At 43.7% G+C, this 24106-nt stretch overlaps 1 protein-coding gene across 4 annotated transcripts in view; it reads left to right on the plus strand.

Moving 5' to 3' along the window:
* Positions 1–5246: 5246 nt before the first annotated feature.
* Positions 5247–24106, plus strand: part of HACE1 (HECT domain and ankyrin repeat containing E3 ubiquitin protein ligase 1) — a 293187-nt gene continuing 274327 nt past the window's right edge. For 3 of the 4 annotated variants that reach the window (XM_033937255.1, XM_033937257.1, XM_033937258.1), the window contains exons 1-2: positions 5247–5482; positions 14245–14299. In XM_033937255.1, coding sequence (XP_033793146.1) covers positions 5407–5482; positions 14245–14299 — 131 coding nt within the window. In that variant the 5' untranslated portion in view covers positions 5247–5406. Of the gene's footprint in view, positions 5483–11051; positions 11120–14244; positions 14300–24106 lie in introns of all 4 variants that reach the window. The other variant, XM_033937256.1, reaches the window with a different exon arrangement.

The raw sequence follows: 24106 nt of genomic DNA on the forward strand, positions 1-24106 counted from the left end.
TTGTGGAGTGGAATGACGTTAGCCGTTTTCCAGTCCAACGGGACTCTACCTGTACTAAGGGAGAGATTGAAGAGAGCGGATAGTGGTTCCGCCAGGACGTCCCCTAACTCCCTGAGCACCCTGGGGTGTAGGTTGTCTGGCCCCATTGCTTTGTTAACCTTGTTGTAAACTTGAAATTACTAAATGGGTCCACTGAGCCATCCTTTTTCTGTAGCTGAGGGCCGGAACCCGGCGCCTCGCGGGTGAAGACCGAACAGAAGTATTCGTTTAACAATTCAGCTTTTTCCGAGTCTGCTTCTACAAAGTTCCCGTCTGGTTTCCTAAGGCGTACTATCCCGCTTGTGCTGCGGTTTCTGTCGCTAATATACCTGAAGAAGGATTTATCGCCCTTCTTGATGTTCTTTGCTAAAGTTTCTTCCATTCGGAATTTGGCCTCTCTATAGTTAATTTGTTATAGGTTAGATAGTGTTGAGGTTATAGGTTAGCTAGTGTAGAGGTATGAGAGATAGAGGTAGTTAGTAGTCAGATAGTTAGTTAAGACTGTCTATTTCTTAGTGGGTTAGGGAGGTCTGCCTGATTTAAATGGTTTGAGGAAAGTGACTGGTGAGGTCTGCCTGCTTAGTGTGGAGGTTGTAGGTGCTTGGTGGTTTGGTAGAGAATGGTTTGAGGAAAGTGACTGGTGAGGTCTGCCTGCTTAGTGGTTTTCCTTTAGTGTTATCAACCATATACCAATGTGCACAGAATCTCACCCTCGCAGTGTTAAGTCAGTCGTATGACTTGCTTGTAGTGTTGATTGGCAAATGTTAGCTTGGTCTTGGGCTCTCATTCTCATTAATCATTCAGAAAATGCTGATAAATAATCCAGGACCCAAATGCTTAACATATGAATTAAGAATGCAAGTTGATACATCCTACAGAATGTGAAGTTGGGGTCACAGGTGGGGCTCAGGTCACATTTTGCATCTAGTAAGCAAAATCCAAAATATCCGATGAACATGGAATCTTTTAAAAGCTATCATCTGGATGGCACACAGTACTATCACTGAGCAAATCATGCGATGAATGAGGGTTTGGTTTCCAGTCTTTGCTTCTTCTCTACAGGTCAGCCACAGAACTACTGAAATAATAAACAGTAGGAATGGAAGGTTAGGGTGGGGGGAAGAATAAGCCTGTGGTAGAGATGATTTTCATAATTCCTGTAGGGAGGGAGAGAAGGATCCTCACTCAAGAGCACCAGCACCAACAGTTGAGTAACTTGAGAAAGTATTCCTACCAAGTTCAGAAGGCTATTGTATTTTTTGGCTTGGTATAGTACTAATGAAGGGACAAAGAAAACACAGGAAAACTTATAGAAAAATACAATAATAGAAAATGATGACAAATGAAGACCCTGTGGCACCTCTGCACTAATTTTTTAACTGTCCTGGTCTTGTATAGCTTACTTTCTCTGTCCCAGACTCTTAGCAGACATATAATGTACTATCCGTGGAGGGGCATAAAGTTGGCCATGTACAAGATCCATTCTCAAAAAATACGTCCAAAATATTTTTTTTTTTTTCGAGAATTGTCTAATTATACGTTCAGCCATTTGATCATCCAGACCGCCAAGTCGTTTATCTTTATACCCCATTCTTGTCCAAAAATGCCTAGAACAAGACCTTTTAGACATGGGAGAGGTCAGCAAAGTGATGGACTGGACACCCAGATATGGCAACAAAGTAGTGGGGCACTTTACAGGGTACTGCTGCGAACTTCACAAAAATGGTTCCACCTAAACATCTCACCACAACTCTCTTATAGGTCATGATGAGTCCTCCCAAAACCTACTAGACCCACCTGTCTACCACCCCAATAGCCTTTATGGATGCAAGTGCCACAAATATGGCAGTACAATAGGGTTTTGACAATTTAACCCTACCCTCTGTTTTCTATCTGATAACCAATTCCTAATTCACAACTGAACTTTGCCTCCTATCCCATGACACTTTAATTTTCTCAGGAGTGTTAATAACAACAAAAAAAAAAGTTTCTGAAAATCTAGATACACTACATCAACCGGCTTACCTTTATCCACGTTTATTAAGTCAAGCAAATTGATGAAGCAAGATCTCCCTCGGCTGAACCCATGTTGACTCTCTCTCATTAAATCATGTTTGTCTACGTGTTCCACAATTTTATTTTTTATAATTGCTTCCACCATCTTGTCCAGTACTGAAGTCAGGCTTACTGGTCTGTAATTTCTCGGATCTCCTCTGCTTTCACCTCCTAATTCCCACTCACAGTAAGATACCTATGTCCAGTGGGGTAGGGAAGAGGACTGCCCTGGGCAGTCTTCACGCTAGCGCCAGTGTCTCTTCTCTCCGCCTCCATGTACCTCTTTAAATGTTCACCAGCATGAGCACCATCTTTTACCTGTTGCTTGAATTGGCCTTGGCTCCCTTCTGATGTCACTTCCTGGTCGTGGGACCAGGATATGACATCAGAAGGGAGCTGAGGCTGGCGTGAGCAGCTTGTGGAAGATGCATCCTGCGCCGGCAAATGTTTCAAGACGCATGTGGGGGGATGCTCAAGAGGCGAGGGATAGGAGAGCCGTATGGTGCGGTGATGCCGGGCGCCACTGCCTCAGCCACCAGCTATCCCAGCTCTGCCACTATATCCACCCTATCATTTTCTCTGCAAAAAACTCCCCAACCTCTATACATCCTGTCTGTCCATTTTAGATTGTAAGCTTTTCTGAGCAGAAACTATCTATTGCATGTTAAAAGTAGAATGCTACGTCTGCCTTTCAGAAAAAATCTCAGCCTATTTGACTGACATTCCTGCTTGGATGTTTCACCACTATCTGAAATTAAATATGTCCAAGACTGAGTTGCTCTTCTTTCCTCCTAAACCTTCTGCTCCTCTGCTCACAACCTTGGAGTCGTCTTCGACTCTGACCTCTCATTTTCTACACACATCCAACCAAAGCAGGATTAATTCATTGAGAGCCCCTAGGCACACAAGTCCACTGGGCCCCCCTGCCCCATCCCTCCCCCACTCTGCCCCTCCCCACCCCCATTTATTTACCCATTTTCTTCTTTATTTCCATTTCTTTTATTTTAAAATTCAAAACAAACAACAGAGATTACCACACCAGTGCTAGTGTATCGTTTTTATTCTATGCTACCTTCAAACATCTCTGAACAAATTCCCCCTTCCTTCCTAAAGGAAGAGATCTTCAGCTGGCAGGGCTTTGGGAAGTCCACCAATTTATATTTTGCATTTGGGTAGGCGACATGGTAGAAAGAAAATCTAGTGCCAGTCATTTTATTGGACTAATACATTTCTCAATTAGCTTTCAGAGGTTAAAACCTCTTTCTTCAGGTCATTAAACTATACTGCTGTTACTGTATCCCTATCCTGACCTGAGGAAGGAATCTTGATCTCTGAATTAGTAAAAAATGTATTAAAATTAGTCTAATAAACAGGATCACCTTATTTCCGTTTTCTATTAATAAATGTTTATCAACACAGCTACATAAGGACATAAGAATAGCCTTACTGGGTTAGATCAATGGTCCTCTGTCCACTCAAATCTCGCCCTCTTTCTCATCCTTCTCCTTTTTAAATTTTCAGCTACCTATCAATTTTCCATCTCCAGATCCAACTTCTTTCCCTTTCTCTTCCCAACTGCCCCCCATCTCATCTCTCCCCGTTTGCCTGCCTCCCTCCCTCTCCCCCCCAGGTCCACCATTTCTCCCTTTTCCTCCACAATACCCCAGATCCATCTCTCTCCCTTCATGTTGCTCTCTTCACAGCCCAGCATGCCTTTCCCTCCAGCGCCGGTCCCTCTCTCCTCACAGCCCAGCTTGCCTTTCCCTCCAGCGCCAGTCCGATGTCGCCGCCAAGCTGAGGAATCTGCTGGCCCCAGCGATCCGGCAGTGTTGTACGTGGCTCCCCCTCCTGCTTTTCGCCTGTTCCGCCTGGGAGGACCGTGGCGGACAGAAGACAGGAGGGGGAGCCATGGACAATAATGCCGCATTGCAGCTGAGCTGGCGACCCAAAGAATGTATACTTTTTCATGTTCTCTTCAGCTGTCTGGGGAACAGGGCCATAGCGAACTATGTGTGGCGCAGTGGTTGAAGCTACAGCCTCAGCACCCTGGGGTTGTGGGTTCAAACCCCACGCTGCTCCTTGTGATCCTGGGCAAGTCACTTAATCCTCCATAGCCCCAGGTACGTTAGATAGATTATGAGCCCACCGGGACAGATAGGGAAAATGCTTGAGTACCTGATTGTAAAACCGCTTAGATAACCTTGATAGACGGTATATAAAATCCTAATAAAACTTGAAAAACTTGAAACTTGATGTGTGGGTAATGCAGGCAGGAGCTCCAAAACGGTGTGCTGTCCGGCAGAGTTTCTGGCGTGACGGCGATGGACCGGCGCGGGAGGGAGGACACGCTGGCCTGTGAAAAGCATTGCCGCGGGCCACATAAAAAGGTCAGGGCTGGATTTGGCCCATGGGCCTTTTGTTTGGCACATGCGCTTTAATTTATAATCCTACCCCTCACTGCTCACTACCCTAGGCAGCAGATTAATCATCCTCCCTAACTAGGGTTACCATCTGGCTCCAGAAAAAGGAGGTCAGATTGAGACAGCCGGGTTTTACTTCCATTGCTTTCAACAGAAGTAAAAGCCCAAATGTCTCTATCGGTCCTCCATTGCTTTCAGTAGAAGTAAAACCCGGATGTCTCAATCCATCCTCCTTTTCTGGAGCCATATGGTAACCCTACAAAATTGTATCCCCCACTCTGGCATCCAGTTTGTCTGTTTAGATTGTAAGCTCTTGCGAGCAGGGACTGTCTCCGTCGTGACTCTGTGCAGCAGCGCTCTAGAAACAATTAATAGTAGTAGTAGCATTCACATAAAAATACAGTTTAATCCATAAAAGCACGTACAAATAACCTAACGTGCTCTTTTTTTTTTACTATCTTTTGTTCGTTTTAATACCTTTCAGGTATCTCCATCGCTATGTGGCTTTCGCTGCAGACTCTGCTGCTCCCTCACTATTTTGCTTCAGCATCAAAACTCGCCTGTCAGGGGAAAATTAAACTATATCGATGCAAAGTAATTGGAGCTTAAGCACCGCCAAAACGCAACAGACCCCCCCTGACTGCGTCTATCGCTTGGATCAAGGCAACTGACGTTCAGGAAGACGGTTATTTTCGCACGTGCCTCGCAACCGCGCGCCTCCTCCAACCGCAGCGCTCATTGCACAAGGGTACATGGCAGATGTTGGGAGGGAGGGAGGGGAGAAGCGCGCATGCGCAGCCAGGCCACCCCCCCCCTCCGCGAACAGCGTCTCCCGGCGCGGAAGTGACGTCAAGAGGGCGGCCGCTCGCTTCCCTGCCGCGGCCCGCCTAGGATGGAGAGGGCCATGGAGCAGCTGAACCGACTGAGCAGGTCCCTGCGGCGGGCGCGCACCGTGGAGCTGCCGGAAGGTGAGAGCGGTCGTGAGGTGGTGCCGCCGCCCCCCCCCTCCTCCTTCCTTCTCTCCCACGGAGGGCGCAGGCGCGCTTTCACGTTCGCCCTCAGGGCAAGGCCAGGCCGCGCGGACCGGTCGGTGCTCGTGTTACATTACATTAGGGACTTCTATTCCGCCTATACCTTGCAGTTCAAGGTACCTCGCCCCGTTTTTGTGAACTCGGGGGGGGGGGGGGTCTATCCTGTCCTGGTCAACTCCTCCCTTACAAGCTCAGGGACTGTCTCACAGGATGGCCAGGGCCCCTCCTTATGCACTGAGTGGACATGAACTGTAACGTGTCTTGGAATTTGGCCAAGGCGAGCACCTTAATTCAATCCTTTTAGTAGACGCATTTTAGGTGGCAGGGCACCGCATCTGCTTCCTTGTCTTGTGTCTCTTTAAGAAAGCAGCCTGTCCAGGCTTCAACCTTTTCAAAATAAAAAGGGGATGAGACTTGATATACCGCCTTTTCTGTCTTGTTTGATACAGTCAAAGCGGTTGACGTATTTTAAGAACATAAAGAATTGCCATACTGGGGCAGAAGACCGAAGGTCCATCGAGCCCAGATTCCTGTTTCCGACAGTGACCGACCCAGGTCCCAAGTAGTAAAACGGATTTTATGCTGTTTATCCTAGAAATAAGAAATGGATGTCCCCCAAATACATCTTAATAATGGCTTATGGATGGACTTTTCTTTTAGGGAATTATCTGAACCTTTTTTAAACCCTGCTAAGCTAACTTTGGCAGCAAATTCGAATTTAGATATGCTTTGTCTGAAGAAGTATTTTCTCTGGTTTGTTTTAAATCTACTACTACTATTATTATTAATTATTTCTATAGCACTGTACAGAGTCACGAAGAGTAAGAAAACAGTCCCTGCTCAAAAGAGCTTACAGTCTAAACAAGCAAGACAGACAAACAAGATGTCATGTAACATATTAACATAGTGGATGACAGCAGGCAAAGACCCGAATGGTCCATCCAGTCTGCCCAACCTGATTCAATTTAAATTTTTTTTATTTTTTCTTCTTAGCTATTTCTGGGCAAGAATCCAAATCTCTACCCATTACTGTGCTTGGGTTCCAACTGCCAAAATCTCTGTTAAAACCTACTCCAGCCCATCTAAACCCTCCCAGCCATTGAAGCCCTCCCCAGCCCATCCGCCCCCAAACAGCCATATACAAACACAGACCATGCAAGTCTGCCCAGTACTGGCCTTAGTTCAATATTTAATATTATTTTCTGATTCTAGATCCTCTGTTCATCTCACGCTTCTTTGAACTCAGTCATCAGACATGGATACAGTTAAGGGGAAATCTACTAAGTAGCATCATTGCAAGAACCCTAGTTCTAGTATTTTTGGAAAGAGTAAACGAGCGATTCACATCTACCCTTTCCATGTCACTCGGTATTTTATGGACCTCTATCATAATCTGAGCTGAAGCACCGTAGCCGCTTTAGCCTTTCCTCTTTTCTATACCTTTTCTAATTCCGCTATATTTTTTTTGAGAGACAGAGACCAGAATAGTACACAGTATTTGAGGAGTGGCCTTACCATAAACCAATACAAGAGCATTATGACATTTTCATCTTTTTCTCTTCCTTTCCTGGTAATTCCTAACATTCTATTTGCTTTCTTAGCTGCTGCCACAAATTGACCTGAGGGTTTCAACCTTTCCTCAATGATGACACTTAGATCCTTTACCTGGGCAGTGACCTATTTTGTACCTGGGACAATGAAGTGTTAAGTGAGTTGTCCTAAGGAGCTACAGTGGCAATTGAGTTAACAGCCACAGGTTGCTGAGGCAACTGTTCTAACTGCTAGGTCACTCCCCCACTCCATGTAAAATTGGAAAGGCCTTTTTTTATTTTTTTGCTTTGTCCAAAATATTTCAAGTAACTGTCTACAGTAGTTTCTCTTCCCCCAGCCCCTAGTTAATAATTCCAATTCCCCTCCCCATCACTCTTATCACTTGTATGGACTGATGATACCGATTGCTCCTTTTACCTAGACCACCCAATGATGCTGGCATACCACCTCATGCTGTTTCTCCTCCCCACATTGGTGTGGGTTGTTTTTTGCTGCCTTTTTTTCTCTTTAACCCTCCTTGCATAACAATGCTGTATCTAGGTCTTTGAAGAGCTGCAGGTTGCAACAGATCCCCTAGTACTATGGAGCATCTATTTCTGTAGGTTACATGTGTTATTAGTAAACTATCTAATGAACCTAAACCTTTCCTGCTGCAAATTGACATAGGATAAGCTGAACTGACATAGGATAAGCCACTGCTTTCTGTCGATTGCTAGCATGGAGTGTTTCTACTATTTGGGTTTCTGCCAGGTGTTTGTAACCTGGATTGGCCACTATTGGAAACAGGAAATCGGGCTAGATGGACCAGTTTGGCTATTATGCATGTTCTTATTTGCCTATAGTGGGGAGGGAACCAATCACTAGCATGATCATAGTTCTGTCCTGTGAATAACTGCTATCAAGTTTCCATTGAGACTGAATGAGCCTAACTTATCCTTTTCTTAGAGACTGTATTTCTAGACTTATTAATTTTCTCACTGTCATTTCGATATTATTTTCCAAATTTCCATGCTCTTTTTGAAATGTAGTGCTCAAATATGGACACCATACTGTATATTAATATTTGATCAAACTGATTGGGTTTAGGCTCTCAAGTAGAGTGGGAGAACTTATATCTTACTTAATGGTCCATCCTTGTTCAGTTGTCGCATAACTACTTTGTCTAGATTATGCATATACATTTTCTTGTATATAACGTAACACCAGTTACCCTATCACTTACCTGGCTTCTCCATCATTTACCCACCACTGTTTTTGAAAACTTCAAGTATGTCCAAAATCTGGTAACTATTCTGACCTCCATCACATTGGCTAGTAGGACATGTCAGGCTTAGACATAATCAACTTTGGGTTGTTTTTTGTTTTTTTTTAAACTAGTGCTTAAGCCAACATCCAAACCTCTTGTTTTATTGCTCAGTCTCAATGGAAACTTGATAGCAGTTATTCACAGGACAGAACTATGATCATGCTAGTGATTGGTTCCCTCCCCACTGTAGACAATTAAGAACATACATAATAGCCAAACAGGTCCATCTAGCCCGATTTCCTGTTTCCAATAGTGGCCAATCCTGGTTACAAACACCTGGCAGAAACTGTAAGGGTGCCATTTTCCCAAGAGAGGGATAGGCGAGGGTATGTGCAGGAATCCTTATGTATCCAGAGAAGTTTGGGTTTTGATGCATTGAGCTGTAGTTTGTTTGCAGTCATCCAGTTCTTTATTTCAGTTAGGTAGCAATGAAGTTTATTTGTGCGTCTCGAGGGTGAGGTAGAGTTGTATGTATGTCAAACTGAGTTCTCACAGGAAGCGGCGCGGGACCAGGCAGGCTACCTGGTGTGCCGCTATGCTGCAAGAGAACATAAGAGGAGCCAGCTGCGTCAGCCGTTGTCGGGGATGGGGGGGGGGACCAGCCAGCCAGCCTTGTGCACCGCTCTCAGCGAGGGAAGGCGCTATGTCCAGCGAAGGAGGGCTCCAGAAATTTAAAAAAAAAAAAGTGGGTGCGGGGAGGGAGGGCTGGCCCTGCCGAATTAAAAATGAGGAGGGAGAGGCCAGGACCTGCCGGCTGCCTGCCTGGGGGGGGGGGAGAAACCTGCCCACCTGCCCTACCTGTCTCTACCTGCCTTCCCTGTCCCAGCCTACTATTAGACCACCAGAGAGGGGACATGGTATAGAGCCTGGCAGAGATGGGGGGCCAGGGTGCAGAGCTTGACAAGGAGTGTGGGGTTGGGTGCAGAGCCTGGCAGGGAAAATATGGTTTAGAATGCTTTTTTTTTTCTTGTTTTCCTCCTCTAAATCTAGGGTGCGTCTTATGGTCAGGTGTGTCTAATGGAGCGAAAAATACAGTTCCTTCCCTTAGATTTGAAATGAAGCCATAGGGAAAGGATTTAGTGGTGCTTCTCATCCTTAAAGGATCCCAACAACAAGCTCTATAAGTTATGTTGAAGAAACATACATACAAAAACAAACTGCAGAGAAAAATGTACAAGGTTCAGGAGCTTTTATTAAAGTCAATAAAATGTTGTTTTCCAAGGATTGGGTCATGTAAATGAGCCAACCTTTGGAAAACAACTTTTTATTGACTTTAATAAAAGTTCCTGAACCTTGTACATTTTTTTTTCTGCAGTTTCTTTTTGTTCTTGTTGCTCTACTCTCACTGCAGACTTGTTGGATATTTCTTTTTTTTTTGCCTTGGAAACATACATACAGACAGCCATCTTTAGAGTGGCACATTTGGCTACTAGTTTTGATGCATGATGTGAAAAAGCTGTCACTTTTAAAGTTATTGTTATTATTTAGTTATATTTAGTAAATTGGGGCATAGGAGGAGTCGGGACCTCTCAGATTCAGTATAAGTGGTCCGTTTGGAACACAGGCTGCAGAACTCTTCCTACTTTATAGCTCAACTGTATCACGCATACTTTATGTGACTGAATTAAGCCTTATGTTTTGTGTGGGAGGGGGGATTACAGCTGTAACTTTTTATTTATATTTATTGAAATTTTGAAAATTGCATCAAATCTAAATAATTTTAATAGCAAAGGATATTAGGTGAGTACTCAAAACTTTTTAGGCAACAAATCAATAAAATCACATTTCCTCCTTTCAGTACTGAAATCAAACAAGCAGTGAGATCCAGGGAATTAGGAGATACAAACCAACCCCCCCCCCCTTTACGAAGCCATGTTAGGGTTTTTTTAAATCTCTGGCTGTGATGGTATTGGCTCCAACACATAGGAATTCTATGAGCGTCAGAGGTAATATCTCCGCGGCCGGTGATTTAAAAAAGCCTAATGCAGCTTCGTAAAAAGGGGGGAGGGGATTAAAGAAAAAAGAGACAATTTCTTAATTTCCAGGTAATAAATTTGGTTCTCCGTTATACTTAGAGCCTCAGGGGTCCTTTTATCAAGCCGCGTTAGCAGGGTTAGCACGTCGGACATTTCATCACGTGCTAACCCCCGCGGCCGGCTAAAAAACTAATGCCTGCTCAATGCAGGTGTTAGCGGCTAGCACGGCAGGCGGTTTAATGCGCAGTATTATGCGCGTTAAACCCCTACCGTGGCTTGATAAAAGGACCCCTCAATCTATTCAACAACCGTAATTCCCCTTTCAGTTTCTACTTGACCCTTATTAGTCTCCCTAGCTTTGGTTGATCTTTTCTTACTTTTCACAAATCTTTGAAATTGTAAAGGGTGAAAAAGATGTATTTATGAATGTCGCAAGTCACTAAATATTTACAAATAAATTTAACAAGGACCTACATTCCTAGACTACGTGCCACCTGGGCAGTTTCCACAAACTTCTTCCCTTTTTTTTTTTTTTTTTAAATCTCTTGATTTTCAAAACTTATAAAAAGTGCAACAAGTATACAGTCAACAATATCAAGTAACAGCACTTATATTCTTACAAACAACTGAAACACATTAACCCATCCTCCCTTCTTCCTTTTATCTTCTATAGTCTTACATAAATGGAAAAACCCATAATTCTTTCCAAGAAATAAAGCAGAACGATAGTGACAATACCAGGTAAATACATGATCTTTATCTTGCTCAAATATAAAAGCTACCAATAAAGTAGCTCTGTTTGTCTCTATTATTAGATCTCTCAAGGATGGCTGACACATCGAGACTATCTTCGGAGATATTAACCCTCTTAATCCCTCCTTGGCCTTTATTTGGCAAGGGGAGGATGTAGCTTGGGTGGGATCTTCAAAATTTCCACAAATTATTTCTTTAAAGTGTCTCTAGGTAGTTCAAATGGCACTTTGGAAAGTTCACATCTCAATTTAAGATACCTTTATTTTCCATAACTTCCATTCACTACTGTATCTTGAAAAATGGTAGGAAAGAAATCACCATGCTGTTTCACAATCTGCTCCATTTTCTCCATTCTCTCAGCCAACATTCCAATTCTCTCCCCCTGCTGACTTGTATCCAGTTCCAACTTATTTGCAATTGAGGCAAGATCAACAGAATTTTTATAAACTGAAAGTTCTAACCAAATTAAAGCATCCCAAATAGAGTCAAGAGTCACTACAGTTGGCTTACTCAGGGCAGCCTTGGGATTACTCTGTGAACTTCCACAGGAGGATTGAACCTGAACATCAGGGCCAGCAGATGAAACATCCAAACTTAGCCTCTGATTATCAACATCTCCAGTATTCGTTAAACTCAAGGGAGCGCTTGCACGTGTCTGAACCATTTCACAGGAGGGTTCCCCACCAAGCGATGCTGCAGTGCTGAGATCTACACTTGCATTCAACATAATGTCCTGCACAATTTGCTCAACTGGGAGCGGGGGAGGGCTCTGTGCGTCATGGCGCCATGAACATTCCAGCAGCAGTTGATCAACGAAAGCCTCCTTTGCTCACGGTTCTGTAGCTGGGGATGCTTTCACCAATGGAGACCAGGGGAATGCTGTAAGTAAAAGCTGTTTTGCAGTTAGGGGGTTTGGAGGCTCGGCTGAATAGCTCCTCACCTTCCCTCTGCACCACTTTGGGGCAACCTCAACAAGGTCAAAGTAGCAGAAGCTTAAAAAAATAGCTTAATGAAAAAAGCCCCAAGCTGCCTACACACCGCTCCAGACGGCAGCCATCTTGCACAGCTGTAACATTTAAGCTTTTGAGTGATTGGATGGGTTTTGGGGAAGGTGGTTTCTTAGAGACAGAAATTCTAGTGTTAGGTGTGTGTCCAGGTTGCTCTTGAGAAGGGGTATTGAGAGCAGGATATCCCTTACACAGCATTGCAATCATCTCCTGCGGTATTTAAGGTCCGATGTTCTTTTCAAGTGCACATCATCTGATCCCATTCAGAATATTTGCTGATTTGATATGTGCCCCCAGGGCCTTGTGTTGAAATTGTGCTTTGAGGGAAAGCAATCTAACTAACTGAAACTCGTGTCTTAAATATTCTGTTCCTTTTCCTCTATACTCTTGCATAAGTTGAACTCCTCTACAGAGCCTTCCAGGATTCAGATGGGCCAATATTCAGAAGAAAATAAACATTTGCTGGAGGCCACATCCTTAAAACCATTATTATTATTTTTTTTTTCAAAAGGCACTTTATGGATGTTGCTAGCAAAAACTGCTTTGCTTGCTTTAGCATTATCTACACTGTATATGGTATCTTGAGTGGAGTTAGGGTGGAGATTGAATAGTATACTTAGTTACGTGTATATTGCCAATTTTCAGCAGCCCTAAAAAACCCCACACAGTTTCACCTGTAGTGGCTGAATATCGCTTATCGTTGCTCTACATACTGTTAGTCAATGTGTATTTAGCAAAGCTGACTAAGTAAGGGCTCCTTTTACTAAACGGCAGTAGAGGTTTTTACTGCAGGCCGGCGAGTTATTTGTCTGACACTCAGGAAACCTCTACCACCATTTAGGAAAACCCAGCTTAAATGCATTTTTTTAAAATGTCGCAGCCACTGTTTAATGAAATATGGTGACTTGCAGATTTTGAGTGCTGACTTTTTTGAAAAATATTTTGTGATATCTTTGACTTGTTTTCTATCATAACATAACAAAACAATTTGGATAGAAAAAACATAACGTTGTTAAAATTGTTCCTATGCCTTGTATATCACATTTTTATATATTAAACTAAAGTTCAATTGACTCGAGTTTTTAAGAGAACTATTATATATACTAGTGTTTAAGTCTGTTACATTAACGGGTGCTAGTAAAGCCTCCTTTCCTCACATGTCCCCTATTTTCAGCCCCAGCCCCCTTTTCTCACCAGCAGCATTTCCCTCCCCACTCCACTTCCCTGTGCAGTAGCAGCAGAAGCATACCCTCCCCCTCCATTTTCCTGTGCAGCAGCATTTCCCTCCCCCAACCCACTTCTCTGTGCAGCAGCACCTCTTCCGTGCTCCCCCTGTCCCTCTTCCCTGCTCCCCTGGTCCAGCAGCACCTCTTCCCTTAGTTGTTTTGTGAATTGTATTTTTAGTTCAAAGCCGACGCTGCGTCTCCTCTCTCGATCCCCACCCGAGTTGGAAGTCTTCTCCAACGCTGGTGAGGTTTGATAGAGAAGCTGCGGCGGCAGCTTTGAACTTAAAAATAAACTTTGTCAGTTAATTGGGAGTGTTCCAGAGCTGGCAAGCCCGCTGTGAGAGAGAGAAAAATAAACTTTGTCAGGCTGGCCGGAGCCGGCAAGCCCGCTGCGAGAGAGAGAGAGATGTGTGGTAAGCACGCATGCGCAATCTGCCGACCACAGAACTACAGATCAGGGAACACGGCGGTAAGAGTGCACATGTGCGCTTAGCATTTTATTATAGTAGATGCCCATAAAGCCAGTCTTCAGTCTTCCCCAGCAATGTTCTGTTTCCCAGTGGCAGAAAAACAATGTGTGCATTTTTGTACCACTTTAAATGTTTTATGTTTAATGAAGGAATACATTATGAGTGGATACTGAGAGTAGACCTTAAGACATCAGTTTGGAGTCTCCAGGAAAGAATTTCATAGATGGTTTTTGGAACATGGCACATGCAGAGAACAAGGTGTTGCAAATTGTACTAACAATGACTTTTATGAGGGATTGCTATGTTATATGTTTAGTTCTACCATATTTTTAAGACTTGACTGTACTAGTCTTTTTAATGCTGAATATATTGGAAATTGCATAATAACTCTTGGTTTCTTTGTTGCACAGATAATGAAACTGCTGTCTATACCCTAATGCCAATGGTTATGGCAGATCAGCACAGGTGGGTGTTTTTCACTCTTTACAGCTGTGTACCTAGAAACTTTTGTGCTGAGTCTAATTTCCAGCCACATTTCCTTAAAAACAAATCTGTATTTAAAATTTGTCATTATTTTGACAAGGCATTCAGATAGAGGGGCATATTAAAAAAAGAAAAATGTCTTAAGTCCGATTTGGACATAGGGCACTAGTCGCCCAAAGTCATCAGTGGCAAAATGTCCATTCTCAAAAAGTATGTCTAAAATATATATATTTTATCGCCTATCTGTACGTCCAAGCATTTGATCGTCCAGATCACCACTACGTCTGTCTTTATACCACATTTTCGACCAAAAATTTGTCCCAAGTACCAAGTGCCCAGAACAAGACCTTTTGAACGTGGGAGGGGCCAGCATTATGATGGACTAGCCGCCCAGACATGGTAACAGAGCACAGGGGCACCTTACATGGCACTGCTGTGAACTTCACAAAAAGTGTGCCACATAAACATCTCACCAGAACTCCCTTATAGTTATGGTATGCCCCTCAAAACGCACTATATCCACCTGTTTGCAACCCGAATAGCCCTTATGGTTGCAATAGGGTTTGGGTTTTTTTTTTGGTGGGCTCACATTTTCCACCATGAATGTAGTGGTTAGAGTGGCTTATGGGCCTATGTCTTCCTCTCTATGGTTCACTAGCCCACCCCCCAGACCACTTAAGCCAGCTCTTTGCAGCTCTACTAGGCTTTCCTATGCTAGGTGCTGATGTTCCGGAGGGAGGTATGTACATTTTTATTCTGAACTTTGTGGGGGTGCAACACGGTCAGTGAACACGGGAGGAGTGTGTGGGGTGGTCTCTGCAGTGGTTATCTGGTCATCTTCAATACCTTTTGGGCACTTTTACCTGTCTTTACATCATCTAACTCACAATCTATAAGTTTCACCTAGGCAGTCTCGTCAAACATTCGATTATACCTGCAGGACGATTAAGTCTAGGTTGGCCCATATCCTGTCCTAACCACTCCTCCAAAAACGCTCCTTTCAGCTCTGGGCGCACAGAGGGATTCAGAGGCCTAAAATGTCCCTGGATACGTCCAAAAAGCTGTTTAGATTATCGGCACTTGGACGACCTGTCTTTTAGATCGTCCAAATGCTGACTTGGGCAGGTTTTTAGACGTATTTAAGTTTCGATTATGAGCTCCATAGTGTGTTTTTACTACTAACAATGTTGCATTTCTGCATATAGAAATTTGTACTAAACTTTTTTTTTAGCATCTTTCTAAAAAAAATCTAGCAGGCACTTTAACCCTTTATTTGGCATTGTTGCTCAGAAGCAACATGTGTCTTCTATGGCTCTTATGGGAGATCTGCATCTCCAAATGCCTGTTACTTGGCACTGTTGCTCTTGTTCAACATGAAGTTACATAAAGCAGCCCTTTCACCTTCTACCAATTAAAGGGTTAATGAATAATGTGCTAAATATTCTAGTGCACCTGTTAAAATGCAGTGCCAATGCCAGTTCTATTAATGTGCAGAATAATGTGGAGTATAGTGTCATATTAATTGCACCTGAGTTCAAAATACCATGTACCATATACAGCATAGCACATATATGCTAAATGGAGAAGACTCTGCTCTCTGTTTCGCCTTCCTTTTCTTTAAAACTATATAATGGTAAGCTTGGCTTTATGGAACTGTTTATCAGTACTGAGGGGGAGGATAACAATTGGATCCTAGAAAAAGAAGAAAACTAACCAAATGCTTGTACTGCCTGCATGTCAAAGAGGGAAAATGCAAAAGAAATGCTGGCGCTTTAGGCAGGTATTAACAGGTTAAGTGATGTTTTTACTTTATCAAAGAAAGTTGGGAGTAAAAATAGCCTTGGGCCGATCCCAGAAACCTGCAATGGGCTCTTGAAGGGACACTCGGCAAGATAATTCCTGATGGCAAAAGAACATATTTTAGAGTTGTGTCCAATGTCAGCAGAGTCAGAAGTTGCCTGGGGCAATAAAATACATTATTGCTATCAGAAAATTAAAAAAGAACAATATTTCTCATCATCCCCTCTGTAATTTCCCCATCTGAGCACTGTGTATAGATGCATCTTCTTGTCCGGTTTATCTGTCTTGATTAGATTGTAAGCTCTTTTGAGCAAGAGGCTCTCTATGTTTTGATCTACAGCGCTGTGTATGTCTAGTATTTTTATAGAAATGATTAGTAGTAGCAAAGTTCTGTGCCTGTTGGAGGAAGGTGGCTGTGTCTGTCCTATTCACTTCAGACCATTGGAGCAAGGCTTCATTGAAATCTTGGGTCAGGCAACATTGTTGGCTTTTCAGAGCCCATGGATATGGCATCAGCATTATGAGGACAAGCTGGTGAGTGAGTTGTATTACAAGAGCACAGGTTTGGAAGGGAGTCCAATTTCCTTTTCATCTGGGCCTGACAGGTTATAGGCCTAGTGGGTAGGAGTTTTTGGTAAAGTTGAGAGTCTTGAGAACCCAATACCTTTTGGGAGTTTTGGGGACAATCCTTTGATAGGAGCTTTTAGGAGGTTTGGGGACTTGGTAGAGCACTGATATTGTGCAGGGCAATGGTGTTACATGGTAGGGGCCCTGCTATTCATGAGTCTAACTATAGATGGAAGCAAAAAGGGATGCATGTATTCCACCAATACAGCTTATTGATCTCTATCTTTTCCCAGGTCCAGTGGGTTTGCAGAGTGCCTCAAACTGCCTCACACCCAGAATTGGCATCAGTGGACTCCACGGCTGCCACAGTGTAATAGTTGTCAAAAAAAGGGAGGTGATTATGCCAGATAAATGGATGATTGACCCATACTTGGGCAGCACTCAGCTTGGAGAACCTGCAAGAAGGACTGGTAGCAGATAGTACCTTAGCTAGTCTTGCAGAGCCATCTCATTGATGATGTCATGGATACAACCTAGAGTTGGGAAGGCATTGGCATTTGACCTTTCCTCTTCTGTGAACATTCTGTGGTGGTGATGCAGTAATATCTGGATGACAGTCTGCGAGTCCTTTGGAACTTTAGAAAAACAAACTTTATTTATGTATTAGGATTTATTAGCCACCTAAGGTGGTGTACAGCAAGTACAGTTTACATAAAATGAGAATTTTATTAACAGTATAACGAGTAAGATGGGCAAACATAAGCATTAATACAATCAATGAGGTAAATTTGGAGATAGCAAAATGTTTATATTTCTGATTAACAGTAGAACACTTAAGAAAAATATTTGGTGATGTCAAAGAAGCCTCTGAACAAGTCACCAGCAGTGACAGATTTTAGGCAACCAACATTACTGCTATGCACTTCATCCACTTGTTCTACTCCTGGCCTTTTCAACTACATCTGTTCCATCCATGCCATATAGGAGCAGCCATCTCAAAGGATTAGAGACTAGGGATTGGAAGTCTGGGCCGAGCTGCCTACTATTTGATGGAAGGAGCAATTTCTTCACCATCTCTCCTAGTACCCATTCTGTACCTTCTGTGAAGGACTCGCATTTCAGCAGCTAATGTTGTTCTTCACTATCGTGTCTCAAAATATTTTTTTATAATTGGTCAGTTTGAATAACAAGGGTTCATGTAAACACAACTCAAAATCCCAGGCTAAAGTACATTCAATAACATTATTTACCACACTTGTATTGACATAATTGCTTATTTAGAAGAAAATATTTTAAAGGAGTTTTTGAGACGGTAGCAGTGACTCATTTAACCCAGGTAATCACAGCCCTGTGACTCGCTCACTTCGTCACTGGTCTCTATAATGGAATACATCCATGTGTAAATAGTATATTCCATCCAAAATTCAACACCATGCTCAAACTATTTTGAATTATGCAATTTAATTATACTTAGCTAAAAAAAGAGGAGCCACTGCTGACATGGGCCATATTTCCCCCAAAATATTTACTGCATCAAGGCATGGTCCTCCTAACACAGCACTTCTCCAACCATTTGGAATCCTAGCCGTTCAGGATCTCCACAGTGAATATGTGTGAGAGATCTGCATACTAAGGACACAGTGTATGCAAACTGAACTCATGAATATTTATTGTAGATACCCTGAAAACCTGACAGTGTGGGGATCACTCATCTAAGGAAACTGCAGGATTATAAATGTCGTGGAAAGTTTAGGCACAGTTGTACTTTCTTTAGAAGGATCTTTGAGATTCACAATTTAGTGCAAAATTTCAATTATGTATAATAACTTATGAAGAATTTTGTTAATCTTTTGTTTGAAAATATATTTTGTAGTCTAAATAAATGTGATTTTTATATTTTTGAAAGTTTAATGTGGTGTTTGGGTGTCTCCTTTCAAACGAGAAGTATGGGATTAGATTTGCACTTAAGGGCAGGTTTGGAGAAGAATTTCCAATATTACATGAGGAAGGTTCCCTTAGCTACCAATACTTGACATGAAATATTAGAACCTTTTGTGTTATTTCATTTAGACCAGTAGTTCCCAAACCTGTCCTAAGGGACCCCTAGTCAGTTGATTTTACAGGATATTTGCAGTGAGAATACATGAGCCAGATTTGGGTGCACTGTCCTCCACTGCATTCAGATTTTGTGTGCATATTTGTTGTGAACATTCAGAAAACACGATTGGCTCTCAAATCTGTTTGGGAACTCCCAGCTAATCACTTTAGAAGTAAATAGTATATTCTAGTGCAGTGGTTCCCAATCCTGTCCTGGAGGACCACCAGCCAGTCAGGTTTTCTGGATAGCCTTAATGAATATGCATGGGGCAGATTTGCATGCCTTTTACCTCCATTATATGCAAATCTTTCTCTTCAATATTCATTAGGGCTATCTCAAAAACCCAACTGGCTGGTGGTCCAGGACAGGGTTGGGGACCACTGTTCTAGTGCAATATGTCTGGTAGTCCTGAATGCTAGGATTATCTATCTGAATCCACAAGTTGCTTGCAGAATAATATCAGTCATCTTTTCAACTCCACCTCCTTCCCAGATAGCTGCTCTTGCCTCCTCAGTTTTTTTTATGCAAGCAAGTAGCTCAGATGTTTCTGAACTGTGGTTTTATTATTTTTGTTTTTTTTTCTGTTTTATGTTTGAGGCTCGGTTCCCACTTGTTGGGATCTCTGCATGGGAAAATATGCAGGCTCGTGTGGCGGAAGTCTGCTTCTAGAAGGATCAGCCATTGGGGATGCCTGGTTAGCCAGCCTGCTGTAATATTTCGGATCTTGGGGGCTGTCCCCTGTGTAACTGCTCAAATTCTTGATTTATCAGGAGCTTGATCACAGGCTGTTAGGTTCCATCCTGGCTTGGCCAGGCTTAATAGTGGGTCGGCTGGATGGTCCTCCCCCGTTGCTGTGTGAGATTTTCCAGGGGTTGAGGCTCATATCTGGCAGTCTGACTGGCAGCCTGAAGACCAAGTTTGTAGAGTGAACCTGTGAGGCAGAGTTCTCTATTTATTCCAGCTGCACTTCTGAACTGTGGCTGGCAGGCAGGCACCACATGTCACGAGGAGTAAGGCTATTATAATCTATGGGGAAAATCAGAGGGGTGGGGTCTGGAAAAGTGAATTTTGAGGTTTTCCGGGGCCAGAGCAAGGGTTACCCTCCAAAACACCTCTCCCTGTAATTCATGAACTTTGGGGGATCCCCCATGGGCCATTTTTGGCATGAATTCGCTGATGATAGCCCAAGGTCCAATGCATTCCCAGCAAATGAACCTAGACAGCGAACCTCTCTCCACCTTTCATGACAAAATATCAAAGATACACGCAAATCTGGACTTGGCCAAAGCACTCCCAAACATCCCAGAGACCACTCAAGAAGACAATCCACACAAGACAGAAACCTTGAACATTTTCGAACCGATCTCCCACAATGACCTTAAAATCATAATCAATTCCATACACCCCATGACCTCAATCCTGGACCCATGTCCTACTACACTCCTGGATACAAACGAAGTATTCCTGGAATCCATCCTACTCCTAATAAACGAGTCCCTCACGACAGATGTAGTTCCACAAAACTGGAAATCTGCTATAGTAAAACCACTCCTGGAAAAACCAACCATGGACCCAGACAATCTAAGCAGCTTCAGAGCTGTCTCAAACCTCCCATTCATCTCAAAAATATTGGAAAAGACAGTACTCACACAACTACAAGACTTCATGGGGACAAACGTCACCCTCTCCAACTTCCAGTCAGGAAGCACAGCACAGAAACGGTGCTACTGGACCTTAGATGACTGCTGGAAAATCCTAGATGAAGGAAATGATGCATTGCTGGTACTAATAGACCTCAGTGCTGCCTTCGATACCATCGATTACTCTCCTCCTGTCTAGGCTAAAGACCATTGGAATCCATGACAACGCACTGGATGGTTCTCCTTATTCATGAATGACAGATCGCAGAGAGTTCTACTAGGAAAATCCTTATCCGAACCCAAACCACTCCACTATGGAGCGCTCAGGGAGCCTTACTATCACCACTCCTCTTCAACCTCTATGTCAAACCAGTACAGGACATAGCGGAAAAACACAGAATCAGAATCCACTGTTTTGCAGACGACTTACAACTCTATCTCCCCGTAGGCAGACACCAAGACACACAAATCGAGAATCTCCAGTCTTGCATAACTGAAATAAAGACCTGGAAGACCGGGAACAAGTTACAGTTAAATGAGTCCAAGACAGAACTTCTCTGGATCCACAAAAATCCTTGTGTATACCCCCGTCCATCAATTTCCGGGGGAACAAACACCCTTACACCCAAAGATAACATCCGCAGCCTAGGAGTAACTCTCGACTCAAACTTATCAATGACAGATCATGTATCCAAACTAGTATCATCCTCCTTCTACTACCTCTTCCAGCTAAAATCCATATGTGCTTACTTCTCAGAACCCAAATTCGCCCAGCTACTGTACGCTTTTGTAGTATCTCGCTTAAACTATTACAGCACACTAATAGTGGGCCTGCCTACCAAAACTCTCTCTTGCCTCCAAAGGGTGCAAAATGCTGCAATCTGCCTCTTGAAAAACCTAGGAATCTGTGACCATTTTACATCTGCATTAGCTTCCATGCACTGGCTGTCCATTCAAAAACGCTGCGCCTTCAAGGCCCTGGTCCTCGCTTTCAAAACTGTCCACGAAATGATTCCGCACTACATGAAACTAAACTAGAAATCTATTTCCTAAAGTGACCACTGAGGTCCCAAGGAGAAAAATGACTGACCATACCTCCTGGCTGCTCCTTAAAACTGAAACAGCCCGCAAACGCTCCTACTCACATTTCATACCCAGACTGGCACACCATTCCCCCATCTGTTAGAACCACTAGATGGACTGGAGCTTCAGGAAGGCCGTGAAAACCTTCCTCTTCACAAGCCCAGCGCCTTAAGGACATGCATCCAGAAATGTCATTCAGAGTCAACACACCTATGCCACCTACTCTCACCAGATGCTGTTTAGTGTAATGTTTTATTGTCATGTCTATATTGTAAATTGTCATCTCTGTCCTGTCTCGATCATATTGAGGATGTACTTTAACCTGTTCGGGGCTCCTTTTTGGAGGACGGGCTAAATAATGGAGCAAAAAATTCTTGGATTTTAAACAATCTTTTTTGCTAAAGCCTCCATCTGCTTCAAAACCCCTCGATTTTGTTTAAATTTGATAGGGATGGGACCCTTCAGGCCTTATCACCTCTGTATCATGCCAGGTTTGTGCTGGATAGTCAGCTGAGGAGCGTCCTTATTCCTTGTTCTGTAGGGCACATGGGGGAGCGGCAGGAACCTTGGACTTGGACTCGGCCTCCTCTGAGTCCTCCAGAACTGGGGATCTTCAGGAGGTTCAATCCTAAGGGAAGAAACCATGACCTGAGCCCTCCACGTGTCTGCACTTGGCCAATTCTCCTTTGAATGCCGCAGAGCCCAGCAGGATCTTTGGGGAGTCCCTGCTGGAGTCCTCTGCCCATCCTGGTGCACATCCAGTGATCCGCAGGGATGGAGGCGTAGTCAGAGAGTGGAGTCTGACCGGCAGCACGAAAATCAGCTTTGAGAGAGCATTTCCAGCATTGTGGCAGTGAATTCTTATCCAGTTACTGAAGAGAGCTGGAAGCAGGTGCAACCCAGTGTATAAGGTCACAGTGAGTAACTCAGAACTGACAATCTGTGAGAGTCATTGGGGAAATTTTAAAACGAGGGGTTTTCTGTGTTCCCCCTCCTGAAAAATCCAAAAATCACTGGTTTTAAGTTTTGGGAAGTGTAAAAAAAAAATAATTGCATTTTTGGCACAAATTTGGTACTGGCAGCCATCTTGGATTTTTAGCAATCTTTTTTTTCTCCCAGCTTCTTCAAAACTTCGTTTTTTGCCTGGATAAATGCTGGGATGTAGTCCTCAGGGTCTCCTCATGTATATTGATGCCAGGTTTGCGCAGATTTAGTGCTTTTGGAGCATTCTTACCATGTGGTGCAGCTGGGGGGAGGGAGAGCTGTAGCAACCAGTTCAGCTGCCCCTTCATGGGAGCAGGTGATTAAATGCTCGACTAGCCCAGTGGGGCAGCCTCCATTGCTTTCGGGGCTCAGCACAGCTAGTTCTTCAGTCAGCTTAAGAAGCTCAAATTTAAGTCATCTAAAGGTGACACTATGCCTCAGGGACCAGATACTTTCTCTGACTTTATGAAGTTTTTGTGGTCAGAATTTCAAAGTAAATGTTCTGCTGCTGGGCGGTATCCCCTCCCCAAGGCATCTTTGGGCGGCGTGGTACCCTCGAGGAAGTCTTCACCTCCACCCGCTCCAGCTGTTGCTCTACCTGCTCATTTTCTGGGGGATTCGGACACTGATCCTGACCTCTGATTCATTGTTTGACAGTGCAGCTCTTCCTGGATCAGGGGATCCGGACTTGTGTGCTTGATTCATGGATTCCTTGAGGGCTCCGGATCCTGCTGGTGATCCTACTGTCTTGCGCTTATTTGAGTTTGTGGCTCTGCCTGATCTTATTGCTGAATCTTTGCAGGAATTGAACTTAGTGACTCAGCCAGCTCCGTCCACTACTTCTTCTCCCTGGCTTTGTAGTATGAACTCGCAATCTTTGACCTTTCCCTGGCATCCAGATATGAGCTTTATGGTCTCTGAGCAGTTTGATTCTCCGTAAGGTCCTTTGAAGAGTGCTAGAGCTATGTCCTGCTTGTATCCACTGGTGCAGGAATATCAGCAGCATTTGGGGCAGCCCAAGGTGGATTCTTTGGCACAAGTGACTAAGCGCACCTCTCTTCCCAATGTCGGGGAAGTTGTGTTGAAAGATAGGCAGGACTGCTGTGTGGATGTGATCCTCAGGACACTTTTTGAAGCAGCCAATTTAGTCATCAAAGCTGCTGTGGCGACGTCTTTTGTTGCATGTGCCTGGCTCTTTAGGCTATGCATGTTAGAGACTGATGTGGTGGAGCCTCCGCCACAGCTTATGATGGCTGGGACGATTTATATTAATTTATTCAGGTACTCAAGCAATTCCCCTGTCTGTCCCGGTGGGCTCACAATCTACCTAATGTACTTGGGGCAATGGGGGGATAAATTGACTTGCCCAGGGTCACAACGAGCAACATGGGTTTGAACCCACAACCCCAGGGTGCTGAGGCTGTAGCTTTAACCACTGCGCCACACACAGATTACATGGCGGATGCCTTGTATGATTTTTTGAAAGTACTGGTCAAACATAAGAATTGCCGCTGCTGGGTCAGACCAATGGTCCATTGTGCCCAGCAGTCCGCTCACGTGGCAGCCCTCTGGTCAAAGACCAACGCCCTAACTGAGACTAGCCCTACCTGCGTATGT

The sequence above is a fragment of the Geotrypetes seraphini genome, chromosome 3, assembly GCF_902459505.1.
Source record: "Geotrypetes seraphini chromosome 3, aGeoSer1.1, whole genome shotgun sequence".
NCBI lineage: Eukaryota > Metazoa > Chordata > Amphibia > Gymnophiona > Dermophiidae > Geotrypetes > Geotrypetes seraphini.